Source organism: Camelina sativa, chromosome 17, assembly GCF_000633955.1.
Source record: "Camelina sativa cultivar DH55 chromosome 17, Cs, whole genome shotgun sequence".
Taxonomy (NCBI): Eukaryota; Viridiplantae; Streptophyta; class Magnoliopsida; order Brassicales; family Brassicaceae; genus Camelina; species Camelina sativa.
Genome location: NC_025701.1, coordinates 2,583,189 through 2,607,291, shown reverse-complemented (window position 1 = coordinate 2,607,291; position 24,103 = coordinate 2,583,189). Strand labels below are relative to the sequence as shown.

At 37.0% G+C, this 24,103-nt stretch overlaps 10 protein-coding genes across 15 annotated transcripts in view; 4 read left to right on the top strand and 6 right to left on the bottom strand.

The window, feature by feature from the left end:
- On the bottom strand, positions 107-1,762 carry LOC104759095. The gene is made up of 4 exons (XM_019238826.1): positions 1,704-1,762; positions 1,203-1,479; positions 291-676; positions 107-187 (listed from the first exon to the last, which is right to left on the bottom strand). The coding sequence occupies exons 2-4, from the start codon at positions 1,450-1,452 to the stop codon at positions 107-109; spliced, it is 717 nt and encodes a 238-aa protein (XP_019094371.1). The 5' UTR covers positions 1,453-1,479; positions 1,704-1,762.
- Positions 3,587-4,667, bottom strand: LOC104754812. 2 transcript variants are annotated; one of them, XM_010477089.2, is made up of 4 exons: positions 4,579-4,667; positions 4,036-4,450; positions 3,805-3,944; positions 3,587-3,704 (listed from the first exon to the last, which is right to left on the bottom strand). In XM_010477089.2, exons 1-4 carry the CDS (start codon positions 4,638-4,640, stop codon positions 3,602-3,604), a joined length of 720 nt encoding a protein of 239 aa, XP_010475391.1. In that variant the 5' UTR covers positions 4,641-4,667; the 3' UTR covers positions 3,587-3,601. The 2 variants fall into 2 exon arrangements, with proteins under 2 accessions (XP_010475391.1, XP_010475390.1); XM_010477088.2 differs by lacking the exon at positions 4,579-4,667 and having other exon boundaries at positions 4,036-4,544.
- LOC104754809 (3-hydroxyisobutyryl-CoA hydrolase-like protein 5) lies at positions 5,216-8,812 on the top strand. 3 transcript variants are annotated; one of them, XM_010477085.2, is made up of 17 exons: positions 5,216-5,394; positions 5,831-5,900; positions 6,000-6,083; positions 6,172-6,240; positions 6,328-6,391; positions 6,473-6,546; positions 6,625-6,708; positions 6,789-6,873; positions 6,952-7,037; positions 7,254-7,375; positions 7,498-7,558; positions 7,639-7,737; positions 8,020-8,121; positions 8,233-8,274; positions 8,371-8,477; positions 8,585-8,653; positions 8,745-8,812. In XM_010477085.2, the coding sequence occupies exons 2-16, from the start codon at positions 5,868-5,870 to the stop codon at positions 8,649-8,651; spliced, it is 1,179 nt and encodes a 392-aa protein (XP_010475387.1). In that variant the 5' UTR covers positions 5,216-5,394; positions 5,831-5,867; the 3' UTR covers positions 8,652-8,653; positions 8,745-8,812. The 3 variants fall into 3 exon arrangements, with proteins under 3 accessions (XP_010475387.1, XP_010475385.1, XP_010475388.1); XM_010477083.2 differs by having other exon boundaries at positions 5,217-5,394; positions 8,585-8,779; XM_010477086.2 differs by lacking the exon at positions 5,216-5,394 and adding an exon at positions 5,505-5,525 and having other exon boundaries at positions 8,585-8,779.
- Positions 8,746-9,618, top strand: LOC104754810. Its single transcript, XM_010477087.2, has 3 exons — positions 8,746-8,812; positions 9,076-9,300; positions 9,402-9,618. The coding sequence occupies exons 1-3, from the start codon at positions 8,783-8,785 to the stop codon at positions 9,507-9,509; spliced, it is 363 nt and encodes a 120-aa protein (XP_010475389.1). The 5' UTR covers positions 8,746-8,782; the 3' UTR covers positions 9,510-9,618.
- On the bottom strand, positions 9,719-10,991 carry LOC104754808 (peroxisomal and mitochondrial division factor 2-like). The gene has a single exon (XM_010477082.2). The coding sequence runs from the start codon at positions 10,807-10,809 to the stop codon at positions 9,841-9,843; it is 969 nt and encodes a 322-aa protein (XP_010475384.1). The 5' UTR covers positions 10,810-10,991; the 3' UTR covers positions 9,719-9,840.
- LOC104754807 (glycerol-3-phosphate acyltransferase 1-like) lies at positions 16,215-18,353 on the top strand. Its single transcript, XM_010477081.1, has 2 exons — positions 16,215-17,148; positions 17,307-18,353. The coding sequence occupies exons 1-2, from the start codon at positions 16,282-16,284 to the stop codon at positions 18,174-18,176; spliced, it is 1,737 nt and encodes a 578-aa protein (XP_010475383.1). The 5' UTR covers positions 16,215-16,281; the 3' UTR covers positions 18,177-18,353.
- Positions 18,492-20,284, bottom strand: LOC104754805. The gene is made up of 4 exons (XM_010477078.2): positions 20,025-20,284; positions 19,569-19,768; positions 18,898-19,334; positions 18,492-18,809 (listed from the first exon to the last, which is right to left on the bottom strand). Exons 1-4 carry the CDS (start codon positions 20,179-20,181, stop codon positions 18,770-18,772), a joined length of 834 nt encoding a protein of 277 aa, XP_010475380.1. The 5' UTR covers positions 20,182-20,284; the 3' UTR covers positions 18,492-18,769.
- On the top strand, positions 20,348-21,783 carry LOC104754806. Its single transcript, XM_010477079.2, has 3 exons — positions 20,348-20,629; positions 20,901-20,973; positions 21,459-21,783. The coding sequence occupies exons 1-3, from the start codon at positions 20,545-20,547 to the stop codon at positions 21,469-21,471; spliced, it is 171 nt and encodes a 56-aa protein (XP_010475381.1). The 5' UTR covers positions 20,348-20,544; the 3' UTR covers positions 21,472-21,783.
- Positions 21,705-22,951, bottom strand: LOC109130223. Of its 3 annotated transcripts, none has more exons than XM_019239589.1 (2): positions 22,720-22,951; positions 21,705-22,305 (listed from the first exon to the last, which is right to left on the bottom strand). In XM_019239589.1, the coding sequence occupies exon 2, from the start codon at positions 22,269-22,271 to the stop codon at positions 21,894-21,896; it is 378 nt and encodes a 125-aa protein (XP_019095134.1). In that variant the 5' UTR covers positions 22,272-22,305; positions 22,720-22,951; the 3' UTR covers positions 21,705-21,893. The 3 variants fall into 3 exon arrangements, with proteins under 3 accessions (XP_019095134.1, XP_019095135.1, XP_019095136.1); XM_019239590.1 differs by having other exon boundaries at positions 22,786-22,951; XM_019239591.1 differs by having other exon boundaries at positions 22,839-22,950.
- LOC104759094 (callose synthase 7-like) overlaps positions 23,031-24,103 on the bottom strand; it is a 12,538-nt gene continuing 11,465 nt past the window's right edge. Inside the window, exons 37-38 of the mRNA XM_010482064.2 lie at positions 23,611-23,796; positions 23,031-23,522 (exon numbers count right to left, since the gene is read on the bottom strand). Of these exons, the coding sequence (XP_010480366.1) occupies positions 23,277-23,522; positions 23,611-23,796 (432 nt within the window). The 3' untranslated portion in view covers positions 23,031-23,276. The remainder of the gene's footprint in view (positions 23,523-23,610; positions 23,797-24,103) is intronic.

Below are 24,103 nucleotides of genomic sequence, written 5' to 3'. Positions count from 1 at the left end.
GAAATCTCAACGGTTTCAGATATATATATTAAAACAGGCCTTTTGGTTGCACCGTAATTGTAGCATTGTCCGAAAAAAAAGACCTTGATCTTTACTCAATATTGTCCTACGCAGCCTCCACGTCAGAGTCAGAGTCCGAGTCAGATTCCGAGTCGCCAGGCTTGGCGTATGAATTCCAGTAGGAAAGCTACTTGAAAACATCCAGATGCACATCCAGTGGACATGGGGGGTTAGTAAGAGCTTGTTTGAGTAAAAAGTAGTTAGACCATGAAAAAACTCAGCTTAATTACCATTCGTTTATGGTGCCGAGTAGAGAGATGCGTGAGAAAATTTTGAAAGCCATAGCCACGAATACCACGGCACACAAAGCAATTCCAGAAGGAAGGTTTACCGGTTTCACTGCACTTATCCCCATCCTCAAGTGCCGGAGGATCTGTGGGAATAAAAAATAAAATAAAAAAATTAGTAGCAACATAATACAACCAGAGGCACTTTTCATCTTGAGAATTACGTGCAAAGAGAAAAGTAGTGTAGTATCCATCGTTACGTATCTCGCTAATATGCGTTTCGACGATCGGAAGAGTGAAGGCCGGTGGAGCGGATAGGACCATTATATTAGCGGGGGATGGAGCATCAGGATAAAAGTCAATGAATATACCCAAAGCGTCTCTGGGACCTGTTCCATCAGAAACGAAACTAAAGANTTTTGAAAGCCATGGCCACGAATACTAGTGCACACAAAGCAATCCCAGAAGGAAGGTTTACCGGTTTCACTGCACTTATTCCCCTCCTCAAGTGCCTCTGGATCTGTGGGAATAATAACAAAAAAAAAAATTAGTAGCAACATAATCCAACCAGAATTGAACAAGACTAGGAACCAAAGACAAACCTGCCAGAAGCAAGTTATTTTCCCAGAGGCACTTTTCATCTTGAGGAGTACGTGCAAAGAGAAAAGTAGTGTAGTATCCATTGTTACGTATCTTGCTAGCATGCGTTTCGACGATTGGAAGAGTGAAGGCTGCTGGAGCGGATAGGAACATTATATTAGCGGGGGATGGAGCATCAGAACAAAAGTCAGCGAATATACTCACAACGTCTCTGGGACCTGTTCCATCAGAAACGAAACTAAAGACTTGAGAGAGAGTCTCTCTAATAATTCCATTAAGGCTGTACTGTACATAGGAAGGAAAAAGGAAACTAACTGTTGGCCAAGTTCTTAAAAGCGATCCCAGTGGAAGATAGGGATTCAAGGATGTCCAAGGAAACCTCTGTTAGTACACCAATGGCAGTGATGGTGATAGGACCAGTGTAGCCAAGCTTCCTCAAATTCTGTTTGATACACGGACCCACCCGACGAGCATCATAGCCTTCGGGGACCGGAAACCTCTTTATGTCCCAAAATAACGTTACTGGGACCGCAGCTGTCTCCTTCGTAGCCTTAGCCTTCTCCATTATTCAAAAATCGAGACTTGCAAAACCCTAAAAACAAAAAACAAAGTCAATCAATCTAGAACGGGAATCAAACATATATCAGATAAAGCGTTCGGAAAGATAGATAGATTGAGACGGTTAAAGGGCCGATATAGATAGAGAGGAAACACCGCAAATACAACTTTTCAGATACTTATGTGGAACTTTTAGGGTTCTACTTCTACGCGATGAATTTTCTATGAAAACATGAGATAAGGAGCGATAAATTTTACCTGAGAGAGATTATAAGCAGCAGATCTGGGTTTGGTTGGATCTCGATATCGATGTCCTAAATAAGCAGGTCGTGGTGGCTCTGGTTTAGGCAAGTGGTGAGCAAACAGGGTTTTAGCAGTGGGATGGAGCGAAAGCAACACAGAGCATCTTGACGTGAATATATAGATACTTTGTTTTCCCTTTTAAGTAGAATTGGACTTTTGACAAAAAAAAAAAAAAAAAAAAATGTAAATTTGTTTTAAATTCTTTTGTAAAGGTCCAGTAGCAGTTGAAATTCCTTTTGTTTGTTTTTTTGATTTTTATTTAAAGCATATATGTAAGATTTCGTTTTAAAAATATTTTAGATAAAACATTATGTTATAGAATTATATGCTGAAAAAAACTTATAGAAAAATACCTATTTTGTAAGATATTTTCTAATAGATCTAGATTTTGATTTGCGGCAGGTTAAGGTATTTGATAAAAAAAAATTAATAAAAGTTAATTTTATTTGATTTGTTATAGTGTTTAAAATTATATAATTGTATTTTTATATATTGTTAATTCTATGACTTAACCCACCATATACTGTAAAATAACCTTTTTGTTACAAAATAATTTAATCATCTTAATTAGATATATCTATTAATTTAATATTCATATTATTAACAAAATAATTAAATGATGTTTTACTCTTGCAACACTGAATTGATGATATTTAAATTTTATACTAATATCTACTCAAACACATTCTGCCATATAAACCTGTTTGTGTGATATATTTAACTCGCGCTGCATCATATGGCAAACTTGGCAAAAGTCTAAATATATATTCTTAATATTTAAAATGTTTAATAAAGTTTTTTTTAGAAATTGAAATACTCATAATATTTGAACTTCTTATAAACTTTTAATAGCATTAATATCTTAAATGTTTTAATAATTGAATTATTGAAAAACTATTTAATTTTTAAAAAAAGTTAAAATATTTTGAAATTTTGAAAGTTATTTAAATTTGAAATTCTGTAAAATAAAAAACTAGAATAAACCATATAAAACTTTTAATTTTGATGCATGATAAATTAAGGTTAATGTCCATTCGTATTTGGAATCATTTTGATCGCTTTTTAATAGTATGACTTTGAATTTTTGCCTAGTTTTCTCAGGCGATATGGAACATTTTTTTTTTTATCGGTTGAGCAATATATATCTGTTTTAAAAAAACATTATATAGAAAAAATCATAAATTTTATTAGCTAAATATATTATTAAATAGTTCAAAATAATTTAAATGTAAAATCAAATAAAAGTGAAAGAAAATTTACATATTTTCATTTTAATTAGGTTGAAAGATTTCTTTAATTTTAAATGTTACCTATAATTGATTTTATTTATATTACCTATAATTAATTAAATGTATACTATCCCTAATTAGCAAAAAGTTAAAAACCAAAGTAGCCCGTCGTGTACTTTCACAATTACCTAAATACAATTTTAACGAATAATGAATTAGTTTTAGTATAACGAATTGTGAATTATTTTGAAAACAGGCCTATATATATGTTCGTCGCTTACTGCATTTCTGGTTACTATAATATGGTGTGTATTTATAATAATAATATGTTTGAATTCATTAGCTTGCAAAAACAGTTTAAAACCATGTTTTGCTATTGTAGATTAGATACTATATAAGTCGTTCCAAGATAAGTCAAACATCCAGACTTTACAGTAAATAATATTTCACATTTTGCCACTTTAACAGCGGTAGCTAGGTAAATAAAATAGCTGTCACACAAACATTAGAACAAACCATTCACAGTTTCACACCATACAAAAAGGGACTCAGAGAAGAAAAACAACAAGGGCCATGTACTCATCGGTTTCAGATAGATATTAAAACAGGCCTTTTGGCTGCTTTTCACTCACCTTGATCTTTACTCAATATTGTCCTACGCAGCCTCCACGTCAGAGTCAGATTCCGAGTCAGAGTCAAAGGTGGCATATGGAATCCAGAGGGAAAACTGCTTGAATCATCAAGTGGACATGGGGGATTAGTAAGAGTTTGTTTGAGTCAAAAAGTAGTTAAGACAATGAAAAAACTCAGCTAGGATGCTTAATTACCAATTGTTTATGTTGCTGAGTAGAGAGATGGGTGAGAAAATTTTCAAAGCCGTAGCCACGAAGACCATTGCACACATCGCAATCCCAAAAGGAAGGTTTACAGGTTCCACCGCACTTTGCCCCCTCGAGTACCCCTGGATCTGTGGGAATAATTAAAAAAAAAAAAATAAGCAGCTAGTTCAGCAACATAATCCAATCAGAATTGAACAAGCCAAAGACGCACAAACTCACCTGCCAGAAGCAAGTTATCTTCCCAGAGGCACTTTTGTTCTTGAGAATTACGTGCAAACAGTAAACTAGTGTAGTGTCCCTTCTTNAGTAGTGTCCCTTCTTACGTAACTTGTCAACACGCGTATAGTAGAATGGCTGAAAGCAGTTTGGTGGAGCGGATAGGAACACCATATTATCGGGGGTTGGAGCAGTACTATAAAAGTCAATGAATAGACTCATAGCGTCTCTGGGAGTGCAGCCCACGTTCTTAAAAGTGATCCCAGTAGAATAGAGGGATTCAAGGATGTCAAGGGGGACCTCTGTTAGTACGCCAATGGCAATGATGGTGACAGGACCACTGTAGCCTAACTTCCTCAAATTCCGTTTGATACTCGGACCCACACGACGAGCATCATAGCCTTCGGGGACCGGAAACCTCTTTATGTCCCAATATAAAGATACTGGGGCCGCAGCTGCCTCCTTCGCAGGCTTCTCCATTATTCAAGAATCGATATTGCAAAACCCTAAAAACAAAAAACAAAANAGCCATCGGGGACCGGAAACCTCTTTATGTCCCAATATAAAGATACTGGGGCCGCAGCTGCCTCCTTCGCAGGCTTCTCCATTATTCAAGAATCGATACTTGCAAAACCCTAAAACAAAAACAAATTCAAAACCGGGTCTTCTATCTAGAACGGGAATCAAACATCAGATAAAGCATTCGGAAAGATAGATCGTAGATTGAGACGGTTAAAGGGCCGATATAGATAGAGACGAACACGGCCGTAACCGTTTCGATCGCAAATACAACTTTTCAGATACTTGGGTTCTACGCAATGAATTTTCTATGAAAACATGAGAGAAGGAGCGAGAAGTTTTACCTGAGAGAGATTATAAGCAGCAGATCTGGGTCTGGTTGGAGCTCGATAACGATAATAAGCAGGTCGTGGCTCTGGTTTAGGCAAGTGGTGAGCAAAGAGGGTTTTAGGCTTTTAGCAGGGGGAAGGAGCAAGCAAACGCACAGAGGAGAAAAGAGATTACTTTGTTTTACCTTTTTAGAGCTTTATTTAATGGTGGGATGGGCTTTGGGCTGTGAGGCCCATCACTATTACCTAAACGAAAATAGAATAAATACTTTTTTTATACTTACTTGAGGATTGTACTGTATAAAAAGATGAAAAGAGGTTAGGTAGAAGAAAGCAAAAGAGGTCGAAAGCTTTGAGTCTTTTTTTTCCTACCAAACCCTCCCATTGATGATTAGCTTCACCTGCCATTTTCTCAATGTCTGAACAAATAGTTAGAGACCTTTATTATATAAATGGTTTCTCACATTTTGAGCTCCATCCTTCACCAACCCCCTTTTGCTTCTCCTCTCTCAAGGTATCCCTTTCTCATTCTCTCTCTCTCTCTCTCTCTCTCTTTCATTTGATTTCACTTTTAGCTTCTTCAGTTTTGTGAGAGGCTGTTAGGTTTGGTAGTATCCTGTCTTTCTTTTGGAACTTGCGAGATAGGTTTCTCTTCATTTTTTAGTCTTTGCCCGTTTATTCGTTGATTGGAAAGTGTAGACTTTAGTTGAAATGCTCCTTCTGCCATCATAAAGTTTTATATTTTTCAATAGACTTTGGTGTTCTTGTTCTCGGTAGATGAAGTAAAGAACAATCTTGGGAGGTTGAAACTAGATTGTTGCAAGTTCGTAAATCTTAGGATTTGTCACATTGGGTCTGAAGTTTCATGGAATTTCTTGCCACTGTAGTTTTCTCGTTTGAGATTGTTCTTCATATCCCACCCATTCAAACTGATGGTTTTTATTGATCAGGTTAGTAAGTTATTGTTGACTTTTAAGAAAGCTGGAGATGGCTCAACAAGGTGAAATCATTAATGAGCCGGTAATCTCTGCCTTTTCAGCCTTTTGTAGTTTGTTTTCTTATTCATGATTCAGTCGTAAACCATCATTAAAACTTTTGGAATCTGGCATTGTTACACAGTTTGTTATTGGAGAGGAAAAAGGTTCTGTGAGATTGTCTACTCTAAACCGTCCTCGTCAGCTGAATGTCATCTCTCCGGAAGTGGTATTTTTGATATCTAAGATCAGAAGCTGATAATATTCTCCTCTTCTAGATGTTGAATCCCGCCTTAATTGTAAAATTTGAAACTCAGGTCCTCAAGCTTGCAGAATACCTCGAAATGTGGGAGAAGGATGATCAAGCAAAGCTTATACTGATCAAGGTTTGATTTTTTTTGTATCCTTGATCTGTTGATGATTTTCTACTACTGTAGTGTAGACTGATTTCTTAACATAGCTTATTTGTTCAGGGTGCAGGTAGAGCTTTCTCCGCCGGTGGTGATCTTAAGATGTTTTATAACGGCCAGGATTCAAGTAAGGCAGCTAACAGAATCATCATGTTTTGTTAAAAGAACACAATTGAATAGATTTTGTTATCACTGTTGTTTTTAACAGAGGATTCTTGCGTTGAGGTTGTTTACCGAATGTACTGGCTTTGCTACCATATCCACACATACAAGAAGACACAGGTAGCTTTAGTAGTGCTCCAAATTGCATTGTATGAAAGTGTCCTCTTGAGGAGTACTTAACTGTATAGAATTGTATAGGTCTCTCTTGTTAATGGAATATCGATGGGCGGAGGTGCATCATTGATGGTCCCAATGAAGTTTTCAGTTGTGACAGAGAAAACTGTGAGTTATAAGTTTAATCTGCTTCACATTAGATTTGCATAGAATAGCACAGCAGCTTTAACTACTTCTTTCATTGATAGGTATTCTCAACTCCAGAAGCAAGTATCGGGTTTCACACTGACTGTGGGTTCTCCTACATCCATTCACGTCTTCCTGGTTATTTAGGTAACTACGAAACCAGTAAAACCAAATATTGATTCCAGCTAGGCATTGGCTGATCTCTAATGTACTTGTGTTTTGCAGGTGAGTTCTTGGCTTTGACTGGGGCAAGATTAAACGGCAAAGAACTTGTAGCTATTGGAATGGCAACACATTTTGTACCTTCTGATGTAAGTACTTGAGAATGCTTTTCCCTGGATTTGATTTATTCAGGATGTAAATATATCCTCAAATGTTATTGAGCTGTCTTGCAACTTTATAGTTATCATCTGTTACTTTAGCAAGGTTTCTGGAATCTCTAACCATTACCATGTAGCTTGAATGCGGACAGGTTCTTAGAAATGATGAGTTGAATGCTTATCTTTCACATCTTTTCTTGTTGTCAGAAATTGGCGGATCTGGAGGCACAGCTTGTGAGGTTAGACTCAGGAGACGTGGACGTAGTCCGGTCCACAATTGAAGAGTTCTCCGAGAAAGTCAACCTCGACAAAGACAGCATCCTTAACAAGTAAAACAACTTTTTATATTGGTTTCTCGTCATGCTTGAGATGTTGTTTAATCTTTCTCCCCCACTGGTATTATATACTCACGAAGACGGTTTTAATCTTTGGGGCTATGGCTGATCTGCAGGCAGTCAGTAATCAATGTGTGTTTCTCAAAAGAAAGTGTGAAGCAGATCATACAAGCATTTGTAAGTCATCCTATTTTCTGGCGACAGAAGTCATCCCTGGCTATAATCATCAGTATGAACTATTTCTGGTCCTCTTACAGGAAGCTGAAGCGAGCAAGGAGGGAAATGAGTGGATAACTCCAGTCGTCAAAGGTCTAAAACGATCGTCACCCACAGGGTTGAAGATAACCCTACGATCGGTAATTGTTATATGTTATATGATCTCCCATTTCTCGTATTTGTCTCTTGAAATTAAATGCTGAACAAGACTACCCTGTCAAGTTCATTATATAGTAATAATGGATGAGAAAATGGTTTAAACTTCTAGCTAATGTCGTAATATGGCGTAAATTTAAGGCTTCTTAGCTAATGATAATCAGCAATTCTTGTTATGTTCTTCCCTTATATTGATTCTGTGAAATTCTCTATCAATCTATTATGTTGTAAATTTAAGTGAATCTTGTGAGGCGTAATTTTTCCAGATCCGTGAAGGTAGAAATCAAACGCTGAGTGATTGTCTGAAGAAAGAGTTTCGTCTCACCATGAATACCTTAAGGAAAACCATATCTGCTGATATGTATGAGGTAATATAATCAAATGCAAATACTGCAACCATTTTTGGTTTTGTGGTTCTAAGAAAATTCTAACATCATGTAACCCTTTCTGTATTTGTGATTTTGTGTAATATCTTGCAGGGTATAAGGGCTCTGACCATAGATAAAGACAATTCTCCAAAGGTATGTTTCCGCTCTAGGAAGCAAAATATGAGTCTACTTGGAACCTTAGATCGCAGCTAACACATTTACAAACTTCTATGATTGGGTTTGGTGCAGTGGAGTCCAGCGACACTAGATGAGGTAGATGATGAGAATATCAATTTGATGTTTAAGCCCTTGGAGGATGATATTGAGCTTCTTATCCCTGAAACAGAAGACAATAGGTCGGTGTACGGGATAGTAAACCCAACTCTTGAAACTTTCTCTTGATCTGAATGTCTCATGAGAAAACAGTCCCTTTCTTATGTTTTGATAATGTGCCACTTCACAGGTGGGGAGGCAAATACGAGACTTCAGGCTATGCATCACTGATACAGTGTAAAAGAGAAGAGAACTGAGCGTATGTTCAAATTATAAAACTGTACCCTAAAAACTGAAACTCCACGTGTGTTGAATTATTATTACATAATATTGTGTTGCTTGACACTCAGGTGCAGCGATGATAAAATAAGGTTCACGTATGTAAGACATGGGTCTCCTTGATCTAATTAGAGCGCAGGTGTTTTTACCAATAATAGTTAATAGTAGTTACCATTTTCAAATGATGTCTTCTCCACACGAACAAAACTAAAATCAGAAGTTTTATATTAGTGTTAAGTTTAGATAAAGGAAGTCACATTTAGGTCGTTAGAACAGCAGCTGCTAATTTGGACAGCTCTAAATTTGCCCTTTTTTTATCTCTCAGTTTTCTACTCACTATATATGTCTCTCTCCTTCTTTCTTATAAATACCCTGCGTCTTGACGAAATAAACACGCAACAGAGACAGAGGAGCAAAAAGATGGCCGACTTTCTTTTGCAAAAGGCCACCTCTGCTCTCGGTGAAACTGCCAAGACCGATGTCGTGAAGGATGCAGTCGACAATGTGGTGTCAAGAGGCATAGATGGAGCCAAATCGCTGGTGCACAATTTGGAAGAGAAGAAAGGTGAAGTCTCCTCCAAAATCGTGGGAGCTGTTACACACTTTACCGGCAGTGCGGACAATCAGGTTCCATTCGAAAACCAAAAGAAAGCTTCAAAATTCTTAGGTATCTTAGGGTAAAATAGAATAGGAGACAAGAGTCTTATGCTCTCTTTTTACAATTGCAGCCACTCCTAGCGGCAGGTGACCGTGAGGTCGAGACGCCCTGGTGGAAGAACTGTTGTGAAGTTCTTGATCTTCTCAAGGCATCATCATCATCATCCTCTACTACATGAAGACCAACTCCCAAGTAAAGAATAGAGAAGTGAAATATATCCCACCCAGTTTTTCAAACTATGTTCTGAGTATTTCATTCCGTTTTCTTGAGAGTGATTTCAGATTGTGTTGTTTACTTTATAATTCCTCTTGCTGTTTTTCATAAGCTTCTTGTTTTTTTTTCAATCTTTTGATTGTTTCCAAGAAACATTTGTAATGAAAGAAAAAGTAAGCAAACACACACTAAAGAAGACTCCAAAATTTGTGAAACCAATCAAATTCCCAAACATATAACGTAAGGAAACACTTTCAAAAACAAAGAAATCAAATTTCATAAAAGTCTACCTCGAATCAAACCCTCCTCGAGTGTAAAACGTAACAGACAACTGCCACTCCAGCCACTGCAACAGCAACCGCAGCCACAGCTCCACCAGAACCAGCACTCACAGTCGGTGACCACGACTTAAGCTCAATCCCATTAACTGGCTCAACCACATTCTTCAATCCACTAATCATCTTCTCAGCATCATCCATCTGCTTCTGTAACTCCACAATCTCAGATTCCATAGCTACCACTTTCTTCTCCGAGTCTCTTAACGCCTCTTCCACAACCATCTTCTCTGTGATCCACTTCTGCAACTCTGCTTTCCCTTTGGCTACATCTGATTCCAAACCCTTAATCCTCTCCTTCAAATCATCCATCTCCTTATCCTTATTTCCAATCTTCTCTCTCATCTCTTCCTCTGCTCGAACCTTCTTGTTCCTCTCCTCCAACTCTTTCACCTCCAAAGCACCAAGCTTCGTCTCCAACTCCTTCATCCTCTTCTCGTTCTCCTCTTTAACAATCCTTAAACCAGCGACCTCTTTCTCCAATTCCACAATCCCAACCCCTTTCTGTGAAATCTCAGACTGAAGCTTCTTCGCCTCCGCCGTAGCCTCTTCCCCTTCAGTCTTAGCCGTGATCAGTTCATGCTGAACCCGAGCAACTTCAGTCTCTAACTCGGAAGCTCTGGCAGCTATGGCTTCGAGAACCTTCCTCTCCTCATCAGACTTGTCAATCTCCCTCTCCATCTCACCCATCTTACGCTTCGCCTTGGATTCGGCTGCTCTCAGCTCCTCGATCTCCGCAGTCAAGCTTTCGATTTTCTTACTGATCTCACCATTATCACGCACAAGCTCTTGATTTTGAGACTCGAGCTCTCCAATCTTGCGATTCAATTCCGTGGACTTGTTGCCGACACCGTCTTGATGATCAGAATCGAAGAAACTCTCATCTTCCTGGCTAGTCGCTTCGCCGTTCAAGGTCCTCTCCTCAGCCATCTCCAGCAGTTAGCGATCGGGAAACTGAATCGTAGGAGGAAGAGAGTGATAAACCCTAAAGATAGATTTGACAAAACAAGAAATAGGAGAAATTAGCAAGAATCGGAAAGTTTCGACCTTTTTCTCTTTAATCAGAAAAGAAAAAAAGTTTTGATTTTTATGATTCTCTCGTTAAAAAGAAAAAAAAAAAAAAAAAAAAAAANGGATAAAGCAACTTTTCTCTGCGATTCGATGCGATTAGGGTTTTGGGTTACCACAACAAACCAATGTTAACCGATCAAATCTGATCTCTGCTTGGACGGCTGAAAATAAAGGAACCGGTCTGATTTGGTACTGCAAATGATTTTGTTACTACTTTACGCACGTGCGCACCAAATTTTTCCCTCGGATCCCGGATAGCTTCATACGGGAAAGGCCCATTTAAAGACAGCTTAAGAATAAGAAGTGTTAGTTTGGGCTTCTCAAGCCTTTTACTGAAAATTTAAGTGCCCCTCTCTCGTTTAACGATAATGAATTATTGATGGGTTGGCTACATGAAAAATCCACGCAAACATAGAGATAGAGAGGTGTGCAAATATGTAAATCAGATTTTCATTAAGAATTAGTACCGTTTCCAAACCAAGTGCTTTATGGGGCGATCGTGGCAATCTTACTTACCAACATTACTGATCTTGTTCTTAATTAAGCTCCTACTCCTTTTTTTCTATTCATAAGTGTTTAGTAAGCATTATATATGTCGCGATCTAGCACATGTTTGTTTTCATACATGTCTTATCAGAGTTAGGCACAGTACAAACACAATGAGAACAAGTTGTGATTTCCTATATATATATCCATTGATAAGACTCGTGAGGATGATGTTTTAGATAATCTTACATTAAACAATATATACCAAATTTGGTGACAGTAAATTATTACAGTAGCGCCAAGCGACTGCGCAATAAATAATAGTACGACCATGAGCCGTTTTCTTTCTGTGGTCTATCTACAACTTTAATGAGCTCAAATGACAAATGTACAAATTCCACTTATATATAAATGATATAATTTGACAGAAAACAAAAAAAAAAAACCAAAATTAAATTTCTTATACTGCAAAACTTGATATATCGTCCCATGGTTATAGTAATCAAAAATTTCTCTATTCAACTCTAAAAGCCAAAAAAAAAATTGTAGTATTTTGTTTGTCAATAAAATATTATTGGTCTTATCCAAAAACTGTGTCATATGAGAATACCTTGATTTGTTAGAAATCGTTATTTTAAAATGAATGTTACAAAACTGAATTCGAGCAGTGGAGGAAGGCACTGTTATCTTAAAACGATGGGTTGTTAAATGTTATAAATTGTGTGGTGGTTGTGAAAATCTGTATATATGAGCAGCCAAAAGCATAAAGCGCATGATATAAAGTACGTGGAAAAAATCCCCCCTCAAAAATGGAATAATAAAAAAAAAAATTGTTTGTGTGAAGTACTTAAGCAAAACATTCAATGAAATCGGCATGCTCTTAACTACCTCACCAATTTTTTTTATTTTTTTCAGCAACATTTTGCATGCACGTTTCTCCTCCTTTAGATTCTTTGTTTAAAGTATATTTCTTCCAGCAACACAACAAATAATAATAATAATTAACTTCAAATAACAAATAATTGAAGAAAATATATTTTAGTCAACATGCATTTTCTCGTTAGTCACCTACCCGACCAGTCCTCATGAGTATTGTTGCGTAATGCTTGAGGAGGAGACTCTGTTTTCTCGTTTTTGTATTGGGCGGCAAAATTTTCAAAAGTCGTTGATTTGAACCAATGCATTTTGTTTTTATGATTTTAACATTTGCTTTGAATGACTAGTTTGGTCAAACGGTTTATCTGTGTGTCAGTGTGTGTGTTAATGATATTGTGTTATAATTACTGTTAAGTTCAATGTTTTATAGTTGATGTCACAAGTCGTGTTCCATTGGCATTTGGCAGTATTGATCACCAATCTTCAAAATGGTAACGTTTATTTTGTTTCCTCTGCTCATTAATTTAAGTACTCGACCGGCTCAAATAGGGTTTAACTGATCATTTATAATTGAAAATAGGAATGAATCCCGTGCAGTACGATCGATTTGGATTATTTGCAATTGTAAATTCGTTTTGTCTTATTTGTAATTATTGTAAATTTGTAAATAATGACAATAGCCAAAGCGGTAGTAATATAGTAGTATTCATAAGTAGGAAGAATCAAAAACCGAGACAGTCCAAAACAAATGCCAAAAAAAAAGAAAACACATTTAAAGAGGTATGGATCTACGTGATTATTAGTATAAATTAAAAAAATATTCGTTACGTGTACCGTGTACGCGTAGACGTAATTAAACGTACGAGTCATTTTGTTTTATTTTTAAGGATGATGTTATCCACTTCTATGATTCGATAACCTTAAAGAGCCAGTTATTTTTATGTGGCTATCTGATCAGTATGTCTCCGTCAACATTAAGATTTTAGGTTTTCTCGCGTCTAAGTGACGAACGAAATCATATAATTAAGCAATCAACGTACGTATGCTTTTGACGTGATGATCATCTGATTTGAGTTTTTATTTTTATTTATTAGTATCAATTATCAATCATACAGTATTTTCTAATCATGATATAAGTTTGTTTTCACAATTACTATAATATTTTGAAATGTTTTCGACTGAACCTGGCAAAATAATGTTTTTAGAAAGTGGACTTTAAGAGTTTATATACTGGCCTTACCGGCCTAACGTGGAAGAAACCTAAAGGATAGCATAGTAATTACGAGGATAACAATGACTACGAAAATATAAAGTCAACGAAAAATTGGAAAGTTGGTAAAACGAAACCTGACAACAGAGTGGCAGACTCACACGAGGACGTAGTTTCAAAGCAAATCACCAAAAGCAAGTTCATCAAAACAAGTTTTAAGTTTATGCTCACCTCTTCCAGTTCACATTTCTCTATGCCTTCATCAATTTCATTTACTCTTATGTCTGCAGAGTCATTTATTGTTTGACTTTTGCTTCTTCTATATTCTTGTACACGTCGATACTTTTGCTTACTTATATATTGATAATTCATGAATTATGGCCACCAGGCTCAGACCGATTAAGGTCTCGAATGGTTATCACGAAGCATGCATATGGATTGCGTGGTTTATAGAATATGGTACAAAATTTGTAATTTAAAATAAACTGACAACTGTTAGCTAGTGTCAAGATTTATCGACGTGTACAAGGGATAGGAAACAAATAATAATAAACATCAAATTTTCCGAATCAAACAAGATTTGCAGTACAATGGAAGATTTAATGATATGTTTGATCGTTTGTGTTTGCTATGATTGCCGACGGATGCGACATGTTAATACTATTTTAAAACTTTATGTTGACACATCGATATGTTGGTAATCTAAATTATCATCTCTTGCTGCTTATCCCTAAGTTTTGGTTCAATTAATTAGCGAAAGTAGTGAGACATGTATAGGTAAGGTTGGACTAATTATATCTATTGTGATTTTGGACTGTACTTGCATTGCATAATTTATATGATCATTACATAATTAGTTGTCGTTGGCTTTAAGATATCGAGTTCGGTAGTGACTTGTCTCATTTAATTTATTCGTAAATGTCATGTCCGTTGGTTATAAACTTATAATCAAATTCCTGTACACGGTAAAGCTAGTTGGATTAGTAATTAGCTGATGACAAAATAGAAAACAATAATTGTTAATTTTCGTAAGAACATGTATTTTTCCTAAAGAATTTCCAAGGTCAAGATATTTGCATTTCGGATTTCAAACACAACGTCCAGTCATTTCCAATTTCATTTACAAATACAAAAAAAAAAGGAAAAATACAAAAAGTAGAGATTTGTAATCTTCTCAAAATCACAAACAACAAAAATAGTTTTACCAGAGATATTGTAAACGTTAGTTTGGATGCACTAATTGATCATTCAACATAACACAACGTGTTTTAGATAGGCATATATATTCAGTTTCAGTCTATCAGATGATGTGCTATAATAAAAACTATTAATTATGTCACCTCTGAGACTTGTCAAATCTTGCACCACCCATAATTATAGGCATCAACATATGTTATTTTTCAACAAAATCATAACTTAAAAAGGAAAAAACACTACATTTTGAAAAGTAATCAAATTTGTACGTAAAAAACAAAAAAAGAAGGGCCGGTCACCAACTGCATAACCTAACTTGTAAAAGCTCTTCTATATCTTTGGAGTTGGCAGAAAACAAAAGTGCAACCTTTGAAACTTGGGGTTGAAGGGGGAATCAAATTAAAACATACGCGTTAATACTGAGCAATCGTGTTCACATATAATGTTATATATATGTTCTTGAAGACATTTGGTTATAGATTCGGGATATTATCATATACTGATCGATGTATATATTAGTTTTATATCCTGCTATTAGGTTTACTGTAATTCCACTATATGAAAACATATAATATGGATAATCGTTGACTAAGACTGCATGCGTTTTAACCTTTTATTGATAAAAGTATTATATGTGGTGTGGGGGTAAAACATGACATTTTTTCTTCTTCTTAAGGATAGTGGCAAAAACTTGTTTCTTTTTGGATTTCTATTCTAACGTATATCTCTCGAATGATTGTAGTGTAATGGATTAGCATGGTTGAATCAAGTTTCTTTCCTTTTCTATATATAAAAGCGTTTAAAATAATTACATAACTGAATTTTCTAATCTACTACCTCTCTATAGACTATAGAGTATAGATAGGAAGTCAAAATATTAAACTCTTTTAGTTTGTGAAAAAAAAAAAAAAAAAAAATTCTTACACACATTATATAAAAACTAAATAATTGGTCCCGTTTTAGAAAGATATGGAACTCTCTAGACTCTTTGAGATTTCACGTTTTTGTGTGTGTGGTCTTTGATAATTGCATTTTTTGCTAACACGATGCAGCATTGATCTCCCCCAAAGGCTCCAAGTGGACTTGAGAAAGCAACATTCAACAGTTTTAGTAAAGAGGCCAACTTGCATCATAATACTTCGACGTAGTTGATAATTAATACTACACGATACTTAATTTTGTCTATACTATGCGTATAGGGTAATGTATTGTTTCATTCGTTATGTGACATCTTGAATTCATGTATGCAAATAGGTTTAGTGATCAACCATAACTTCTTGGGAACAAACACACACATACATTCTAATTTAAAATTTTACATAAAGAAAAAATCATAAACGTTGTGGCATACAGTTAATGCGAGGTGTGTGGGTTAACCAAAATAGAAAAAAAGTTAAAAAAACAAAAACAAAGGGTCAACCTTCACACCACCTTTGCACTCGCCTATCATGTCATCATCACTGACTATATAAATCTCCTATGCAGCCTCTTTGTCTTCTCCAACACATTAACTCTTCTATTCCTTTCTCTCTATCTCTCTCTATCTCTTTCTCTAAGCCATAGCTATGGTTTTACCAGAGCTTCTAGTGATCCTAGCAGAATGGGTTCTTTACCGTCTTCTTGCTAATTCATGTTACAGAGCTGCAAGAAAGCTAAGAGGCTACGGTTTCCAATTAAAAAATCTCCTAAACCTCTCCAAAGCACAATCGCCACACAGCAATTCTCATCATCATCAACAACAACAACAATACCAGCACCTCCAAGATTCTCTAAACCCTGTCTTCCCAAGCTTTACAAAGTACCAAGAGCTCGTAGGCAAAAACAGAGGATGCTCTGTTTCTTCTGATCATCTTGATACCTTTGTCTGCGACATCGATGGTGTTTTATTAAGACAAAACTCGAATAAACACTTCCACACGTTCTTCCCTTACTTCATGCTCGTAGCCTTTGAAGGAGGATCAATCATCAGAGCGATCCTTCTCTTGCTCTCTTGTTCTTTCCTCTGGGCTCTGCAACAAGAGACCAAACTAAAAGTTATCTCTTTCATAACCTTCTCTGGTCTTAGAGCCAAAGACATGGACAACGTTTCTAGATCGGTTCTTCCCAAGTTCTTCCTCGAGAACTTGAATCTCCAGGTTTACGACATTTGGGCTCGAACTGAGTACTCTAAAGTTGTGTTCACGAGCTTGCCGCAAGTGATTGTGGAGAAGTTCCTGAGAGAACACCTCAACGCTGATGATGTGATTGGGACTAAACTACAAGAAATAGAAGTCATGGGGAGGAGATTCTTCACCGGCTTAGCTTCAGGTTCTGGTTTCATAGTGAAACATAAATCAGCTAAAGACTACTTCCTTGATAACAAGAAGAAGCCAACACTTGGAATTGGAAGCTCTTCAAGCCCACATGATCACATCTTCATCTCCATTTGCAAAGTAATTATCTTTCCCTACCCTTTTTAACAAAAATAGATTTAAAGTTAATTTTGTTTAAAATTTCCCAAAATAACACGTCTCCATTTCTAGTTGCTAAGTACCTTCATTATTCCATTTTCATTACTTTCTAAATATCAAATTTTGTTATTCTCCCATAGAAAGCTTATCTTTGGAATGAAGAAGAGTCCATGAACAAGAACAACACATTGCCTAGAGAAAGATACCCAAAGCCATTAATATTCCACGACGGGAGATTGGCTTTCTTGCCAACACCGTTAGCTACACTATCTATGTTCGTATGGCTGCCTATCGGATTCTTCCTCGCTGTTTTTAGGATCTCGGTAGGAGTCTTGCTTCCTTACCACGTAGCCAATTTATTGGCTTCTTTGTCCGGTGTAAGGATCACTTTCACGACCCATAATTTGAACAACGGTCTTCCGGAGAAAGGTAGAAGTGGTGTTTTGTATGTTTGTAACCATAGGACCCTCCTTGACCCAGTTTTTCTCACCACTTCGCTTGGCAAGCCATTGACCGCGGTTACTTATAGCCTAAGCAAGTTCTCAGAGCTCATAGCGCCTCTCAAGACAGTTAGCCTTAAAAGAGACAGGAAGAAAGACGGTGAGGCAATGCAGAGACTACTAAGCAAAGGAGATCTAGTGGTTTGTCCCGAAGGAACCACTTGTAGAGAGCCTTATCTATTAAGATTCAGTCCTTTGTTCGCTGAGCTAACCGAAGACATTGTTCCCGTGGCTGTGAATGCTCGAGTGAGCATGTTCTATGGGACAACCGCGAGCGGGCTCAAATGTTTAGACCCTATCTTCTTCCTCATGAACCCTAGGCCGGTTTATTGTCTTGAGGTTCTGAAGAAGTTGCCAAAAGAGATGACTTGTGCTGGAGGTAAGTCAAGCTTTGAAGTTGCGAATTTCATACAGGGAGAACTTGCTAGAGTTTTGGGATTTGAATGCACTAATCTCACGAGGAAGGATAAGTATTTGGTTCTTGCTGGAAATGAAGGCATTGTGAGATAATAATCCAAATTTTCATTAGGTTTTTTTTTGTTTTGTTTGTGAAACAAGTTAAATATTATTCAGGACTTAGATGTTTAATTCTCTATGGTTGATTCGTTTGGCATCATTTCTATTTTTGTATTATCTCGTGATAAAATATTGGAAATGTTTGTTTTATAAAATTTCGTTTCTGGATTAGTCCACATAAAATTTCAACCTGTCGCTTTAACGCCATAAATTTTATTACTAGCACGAATGAAATGATTTCATAATTAGTTGAAATCAATATTAAATGTAAACATGCAACAATAGTATATTCTTTAGGTAAGGAAGATATGTCATGAATGTTCATGCCCCCAAGTTTATATATATCACACATTCACACATCAAATATTTATGGTCTCATATCACACACCATTAACGTGAACGCCCATATTAATTTCATATCACATCAAAATTTAAATGTATCACCTTATTTAATATTCACACCAAGAAGAAAAGGACTACATTTAATTAACAGTTCACACCAAGAATGGTTTCATTCCATCGCTGGTTTCGCTTCACTGAAACTGAAGTGAAGATCTTGATATGAACTTAAGTAATGCTTGAAAGCACTAACTGAAGTTTGCCTCTTTGCGAATGATATTTGCGATTCTACTCAATTAAAAGAAAACTGAATGAACTAAGTAATGCTGCAGTGACTAGAAGTAACACTTAGTTAGTGATGTTTTGAATGCATTACCTTTCCCTCACATGACGAATCTCCTCAAGAATTTCTGCAGTCTGCTGAACCTTTAGATTCTTGGGTTTATCTTCACGATTAAGCACCAAGGATGCAACATTTACAACAGTGACTAGTTCAGCTTCAATTCTGCTAAGTTTCTGGTCTATATTTTCCAAGTAAGATTCATAAGAAGACACTTCTTTGAGGATGCTACCAGTAGAAACATCTTCTAGTACATGACTACCGGTATCGAGAAGTTCTTGGTTATCCTCAAAATTCCTTTCAATAAGTTCACTCTCATCAGAATCCAAGTGGGACTGGTCATTTTCGAGCCCGTCTTCAGTTGATTTGGGCTTTGGTGATACAATGTGGATTCCACCTGAACTGTTCTCTCCATCCTCTTCAAGATCCAAAGATATATTCCCTATCAACTGTGTTTCCTTGACAGATATTGCCTGAAACCAAACCGAGCTTTTCAAGAAATTGGTTATTTGGTTAGATAGATAGATATCTCAGAAAATTTAAAGCAAGAGAACAACCAAAACTATAACATTTCAAAAACCCTTTTACATACTTTCTAACTTCGAGATTCTTTCAGTCTTTTCTAAAACAAGTTTATACACTAGTGGACTAGGACTGGTGAGATAACAAGTAAGCTCTCGTTTGTTTGTTTGTTTCTTTCTTTCTACCTCGTGAAGTTTAGAAGAAAGCGTATCGAGCAACTCAATACGAGCTTTCGCCTTGTCCAAAGCGTGCATAACTTTTTTCTTCTGAAGAAGCAAGTCTCTGGCATCATCCTCTTTCCCTGTTTGAACATTCACAGCTGCTTGTTTCCGTAGATTCTCAGCAACCTCAGATAATCTCAAAAGTCTCAACCTATTACTGTTTGCTGGACCAACAACAACCACAACAGCAAAACAAAACAAAAAGTTCAAAATTGGCATCAATCATTGAATTAACAATACTAAAACTCACATTCCCATCTTTCAACACTCTTAAGAAACTCACATCTTTCATTCTAAATTCCCAAAACGCAAAAATAGTTGAGATGATTTGACTTGGGTATCTGAAGACAGTAAACAAAGATTGATGCACTCTACTTATCTCCAATCAAAACGAAGAAGATTAGCAAATAAAGATTCGACCTTTGGCACGAGTAGACTCTGCCTCTGCGTGCAGCCGATCAAGCTGGGAGCGAAGAAGGTCAGAATTCGCCGCAGCGGATAAGCACCTGAGGCTCGCCGGAGTCCGCCGAAACCGAGCAACCACCATCGGAGCCCCGCCGATGCTCGTCGTCACCATCTTTGGTCTTCTTTACAAAGCAGAGAAGCACACACGCGCGTGTGGGTGGATTGGAGAATAACAATAACAGTTCTATTGTAAAACCGGTTAGTTCCACAAACCGGTATTGAATCTAAACCGGTCACACAGACTTTTCCAGCTTTGACGTCTCCGTCCAATTTTGATTTTTTTTTTTTTTTGTTTTCTCTTCTGTAAATTTTACATCAAAATCTGAACTTTAGTTTTGTAACCATTCCTATAGAGATCGAGAGAACGTGCTGGTGCTTTGTGTAGGAATTTACCGGTTAAATTTTGAAACTTGGATCGGGTGTTCTCAGATTTGGTAGTCTCCGACCGCTTCTTACTGGTAGGAATCGATCAGATATGAACTGGGTTCAACGCAAAATCTATCTTTACAATGTCACCTTTGGCCTCTACATGCTTGATTGGTGGGAACGATACCTCTTCAGTATCCTTTTTTAATCGTCTCTCTCTGTCTCTCTCATTCCTGCTTGATTCGTTTATCTTTAATCGATCTGGTCTTCTGATTGAATATGCAAGTTTTGATCTTTTTACTTCGTTGGTGATTTTATTTGGTGGCACTGAATTCTCTTCTCTTTGTGTTGTCGTCTAAAGCAATGTGTCTGTTCTGTCTTAGAATTTTGTTGTGATGTTAGATTTTGGACATGAGATCTCTGCTTGCATTTTCTTTGCTTTTCCTCAACTTTTTTTATTTTCAGATTCTTTGGTGGTAGTCTTGATGTGGTTCGTTATATACAACGGTACACGCTACTTTTCGGAGCTCTACCAGAGGTAAAAAGACACCTTTAGGTTGTTAAGTTTTCTCTGGTACTAATCTTACTATTGTCGTAACACTTTTTGGTATGAACATGCGTACCTCTATCTATATCTCTTTGCGAGCTGAGGAATTAGTGTAATAATACAATATGCTTTGTGGCGTCATCTTCAACTCAACAAGATCCATGGACTCTCATGATACCTAGTTCATGTTTTCCTAAGTTTTTTTGCAAAATACAAGGATAAGTGCAGCATTTTCTTAAACATTATCTTACCTTCTTTTGTGCATTTAGTTGGGGTAGAGATATATACGTCAGACCATCTACTTAATCCTCCCCATAAGTTGTGGAAATTGATAGATAGAGAAGTCTGTAGTTTGCCTGATGAGTTGACTGCTGCTTGCTCTTAGGCTGCTTTGAGAAGCATTTTGAAGCTCTACTCTAATAATATTCTATTTGCACTCGCAGCGTAACTTACATTTTTTTATCTTCACATTGCAGGCATTTGACATGAAAACAGGTCTTATTTCTCGCACGGTAAAGCATGAAAAGCCTGGAACCTCCCCAAAGGCATGCACGTTTGGTTCCAATTTCTGAGATATATACCAACAAAAACCTCCTTTTCCAGCGTCACCTCTGATTTTTTTGTCAAATTTCCTCCAAAGGCTCCAGGACTATTCGTATGTCTCTGTATCATTTGTTCTCATGTTTCCGAAATCAACAGAGCTTATTTATAGACACATAAGATCGCAAGTCTTTCTGTTGTATTTATTTCCAAATCACTTTGATAAATGACCTCAAAGCAATACTACATTATTAGTTTCTTGTCCTATGACCCAGTGAATACTATTACAACATTACAAATATAGTATACAACAGAGCATGATTTCAAGAGGGAACTCTGTTCTAAACTTATTAAAACGAATTTAGGAAGAATCAGTAACCCAATCCTTTGGCAGTGAAGACTCGAAGATCTGAAACAGTAGGGCGTGATCTCTCGTCTTGTTTTTTTGAACCAAATCCATGATGCAGACCATGTTCAACAGCTTCCCTTCCTTCTTCCGCTATTCTTTTCCTAATAGCTACCAAAGAACTTTGCTTCTCCGAAGCTGCTTCGTCCTTGACATCTCCATCTTCAGTAATCTCTTCTCCTCCATTTTTCTCTGGCCTTCCCCACCATTTGTTTGATACAGTTGTTAAACCGCCTGATGGGAATCCAGATTTGAACTCATCTAAAGCTGCCATTGTCTTATTCAAATTAGCGTTAGCCCAGACATTGGACTTCCCCCCACTCTTGTTTCCACCATGCTGCATCTTCGTCTTCGGTTATGGATGATGTTATAAACCACTGTAATCAAGAGAAACCACTAGTAAGCACCACTTTTCACCATTAGCTAATCTGGGGAACAAAACCAGCAGACTTAAATGTGATCAAGAAGAAGACTTAAATATGATCTTCTTGAACAAAACCGCATAGAGAAAAGGTTTGCAATCTCAAAAGCACAAAGACACATTACAGTAACGTTGCTACTCTTATGAACAAGACCCCAGAAGCTTCTAGAATCAAACATAGAGAGTCAACTCAACACTTCCAGAAATCAATATGTAAGGCACCAGATCTGGAATCAAACGACTCAAACGTTTGTGGGTTTCAGAAAAGGGCAGAGCTTTTCCAATTTTCATAATTACATACCCAACGATTGCATTAAAACCCTAATTTCCATACGACTGATAAAACCTTTTTGCATCCAAGATCACCTACCTAAAACGGGAACTTGGCTTTACACAACAATCCAAGAAAAGAAAAAAACAGAGAGCTTTGCTTTACACGGAGTATCTATCTATCAAGTACGAAACATTCGCTAGAGATAATGGAGGAACCTCCTTGGAGCTTCGTTTCGTCTAATCTACGGAGTTTTTTTGTACTTTCTCAGGCGCTCTTCTTTAACAGTTTGGCTTTGACTGTATGTAGATGTTTTAGAACAGAGACAAGGTTCAAAGTGTAATTTTGGCATTGAACTCTGATACATTTTATTATCCTTTTGAAAAAGACATCTTTTGTTAACAGACAAATTAATGGTTAAAAGCTTTTTGAATCATGTTTATATGTCCAAAGGAATTGTGTATACATACACCTACTTGAACAAATGGCCTAGGCTGAACAACAACATTTACTATGCGTATGATGAGGTCTTATCTCAGGTGGTCTAAACAATTCTTTCTATGATCTCAAAGACAATTAATTTAACAGCAATAACAGATAAAAAGAATGGAGATGAAAGAAAAAATGGAGAAGAAGAAGAGAGCGGTTGAGCCACACTACTTGGTGGAAGGTGTGTCTTTGTCTTTCTTCCCGGCAAGAATCATAGAGATCTGCAGACCGCGACTGAAGGCTTGATTAAACAACAATCTGGTCTGGAACTCAGACACAAATGGGAACCACGACAAGACCGCAATGGGTGTGAATATCAGAAGCCCCATTATGTACTCATAAGCTCTCCCTAGCTCTTTAACCGAGTCCCAGAATCCTAATCCTTTGAACACGCTGCGCAGCGCTTGCCCGATCTTCAAACATATAGCAACGGATTAACAAACTTATGCTTCTAATGAAAGACGGATTATTTAGGCAGCTAAGAAATTTGTGTGGACTTACAAGAAGAAGAGCCCAACCAGTAGGCAAGAAAGCGAGGATGGAAGCAAAGAGATCTGCGATCGTGAGGCCGCAAACTACAAATAATACAGTCATGACTGACAAGAAACCAAGGAAGAGAAGCGCCTTGAGAATCCTGAACATAACCTGAAAATCTGTACCAAATTTCCGTCTACCCATTGATACCATCTGTCAAATGGTTAAACAACACACTCATCAATGTGGAAAAACAGATAAACCATTTGTTTCAAAACCATCGAACAGACTTGGCTGATTTGGAAGTGGGTGAGAAAGCTCAAAAAGATTTGTTTTCGACCCTTACCTTTAACACAAGAAGAACTGCCAGCAAGACAGCCCAAGAGAGTCCATAAACCTTAAAAGAGAAAGGTGCAAAGTGGTTGGGGCTTCTCAAAGAGGGAGGCATCAAAGCTTATGCGAAGAAAAGAAGAGAAAATACTATACCAGAAATGTTGTGTGCCGGTGAGCGATGTTGAGA

Coding starts and splice junctions, on each gene's coding strand:
- LOC104754809 (XM_010477085.2), top strand. CDS start 5,868: ATGGCTCAACAAGGTGAAATCATTAATGAGCCG. Junction 6,392..6,472: donor TTATAACGGCCAGGATTCAA/GTAAGGCAGCTA, acceptor TGTTTTTAACAG/AGGATTCTTGCGTTGAGGTT. Junction 7,559..7,638: donor AGCAGATCATACAAGCATTT/GTAAGTCATCCT, acceptor GTCCTCTTACAG/GAAGCTGAAGCGAGCAAGGA.
- LOC104754808 (XM_010477082.2), bottom strand. CDS start 10,809: ATGGCTGAGGAGAGGACCTTGAACGGCGAAGCGACTAGCCAGGAAGAT.
- LOC104759095 (XM_019238826.1), bottom strand. CDS start 1,452: ATGGAGAAGGCTAAGGCTACGAAGGAGACAGCTGCGGTCCCAGTAACG. Junction 677..1,202: donor TTTTAAGAACTTGGCCAACA/GTTAGTTTCCTT, acceptor CTGATGGAACAG/GTCCCAGAGACGCTTTGGGT. Junction 188..290: donor CTCGGCACCATAAACGAATG/GTAATTAAGCTG, acceptor GTTTTCAAGTAG/CTTTCCTACTGGAATTCATA.
- LOC104754805 (XM_010477078.2), bottom strand. CDS start 20,181: ATGGTGACGACGAGCATCGGCGGGGCTCCGATGGTGGTTGCTCGGTTT. Junction 19,769..20,024: donor AGAGTCTACTCGTGCCAAAG/GTCGAATCTTTA, acceptor TTGTTGGTCCAG/CAAACAGTAATAGGTTGAGA. Junction 19,335..19,568: donor TTTCTTCTAAACTTCACGAG/GTAGAAAGAAAG, acceptor GTTTGGTTTCAG/GCAATATCTGTCAAGGAAAC.
- LOC104754810 (XM_010477087.2), top strand. CDS start 8,783: ATGGGTCTCCTTGATCTAATTAGAGCGCAG. Junction 8,813..9,075: donor TTGATCTAATTAGAGCGCAG/GTGTTTTTACCA, acceptor AACACGCAACAG/AGACAGAGGAGCAAAAAGAT. Junction 9,301..9,401: donor CCGGCAGTGCGGACAATCAG/GTTCCATTCGAA, acceptor TTACAATTGCAG/CCACTCCTAGCGGCAGGTGA.
- LOC109130223 (XM_019239589.1), bottom strand. CDS start 22,271: ATGCAGCATGGTGGAAACAAGAGTGGGGGGAAGTCCAATGTCTGGGCT.
- LOC104754806 (XM_010477079.2), top strand. CDS start 20,545: ATGAACTGGGTTCAACGCAAAATCTATCTTTACAATGTCACCTTTGGC. Junction 20,630..20,900: donor GTGGGAACGATACCTCTTCA/GTATCCTTTTTT, acceptor TTTTATTTTCAG/ATTCTTTGGTGGTAGTCTTG.
- LOC104754807 (XM_010477081.1), top strand. CDS start 16,282: ATGGTTTTACCAGAGCTTCTAGTGATCCTAGCAGAATGGGTTCTTTAC. Junction 17,149..17,306: donor TCTTCATCTCCATTTGCAAA/GTAATTATCTTT, acceptor ATTCTCCCATAG/AAAGCTTATCTTTGGAATGA.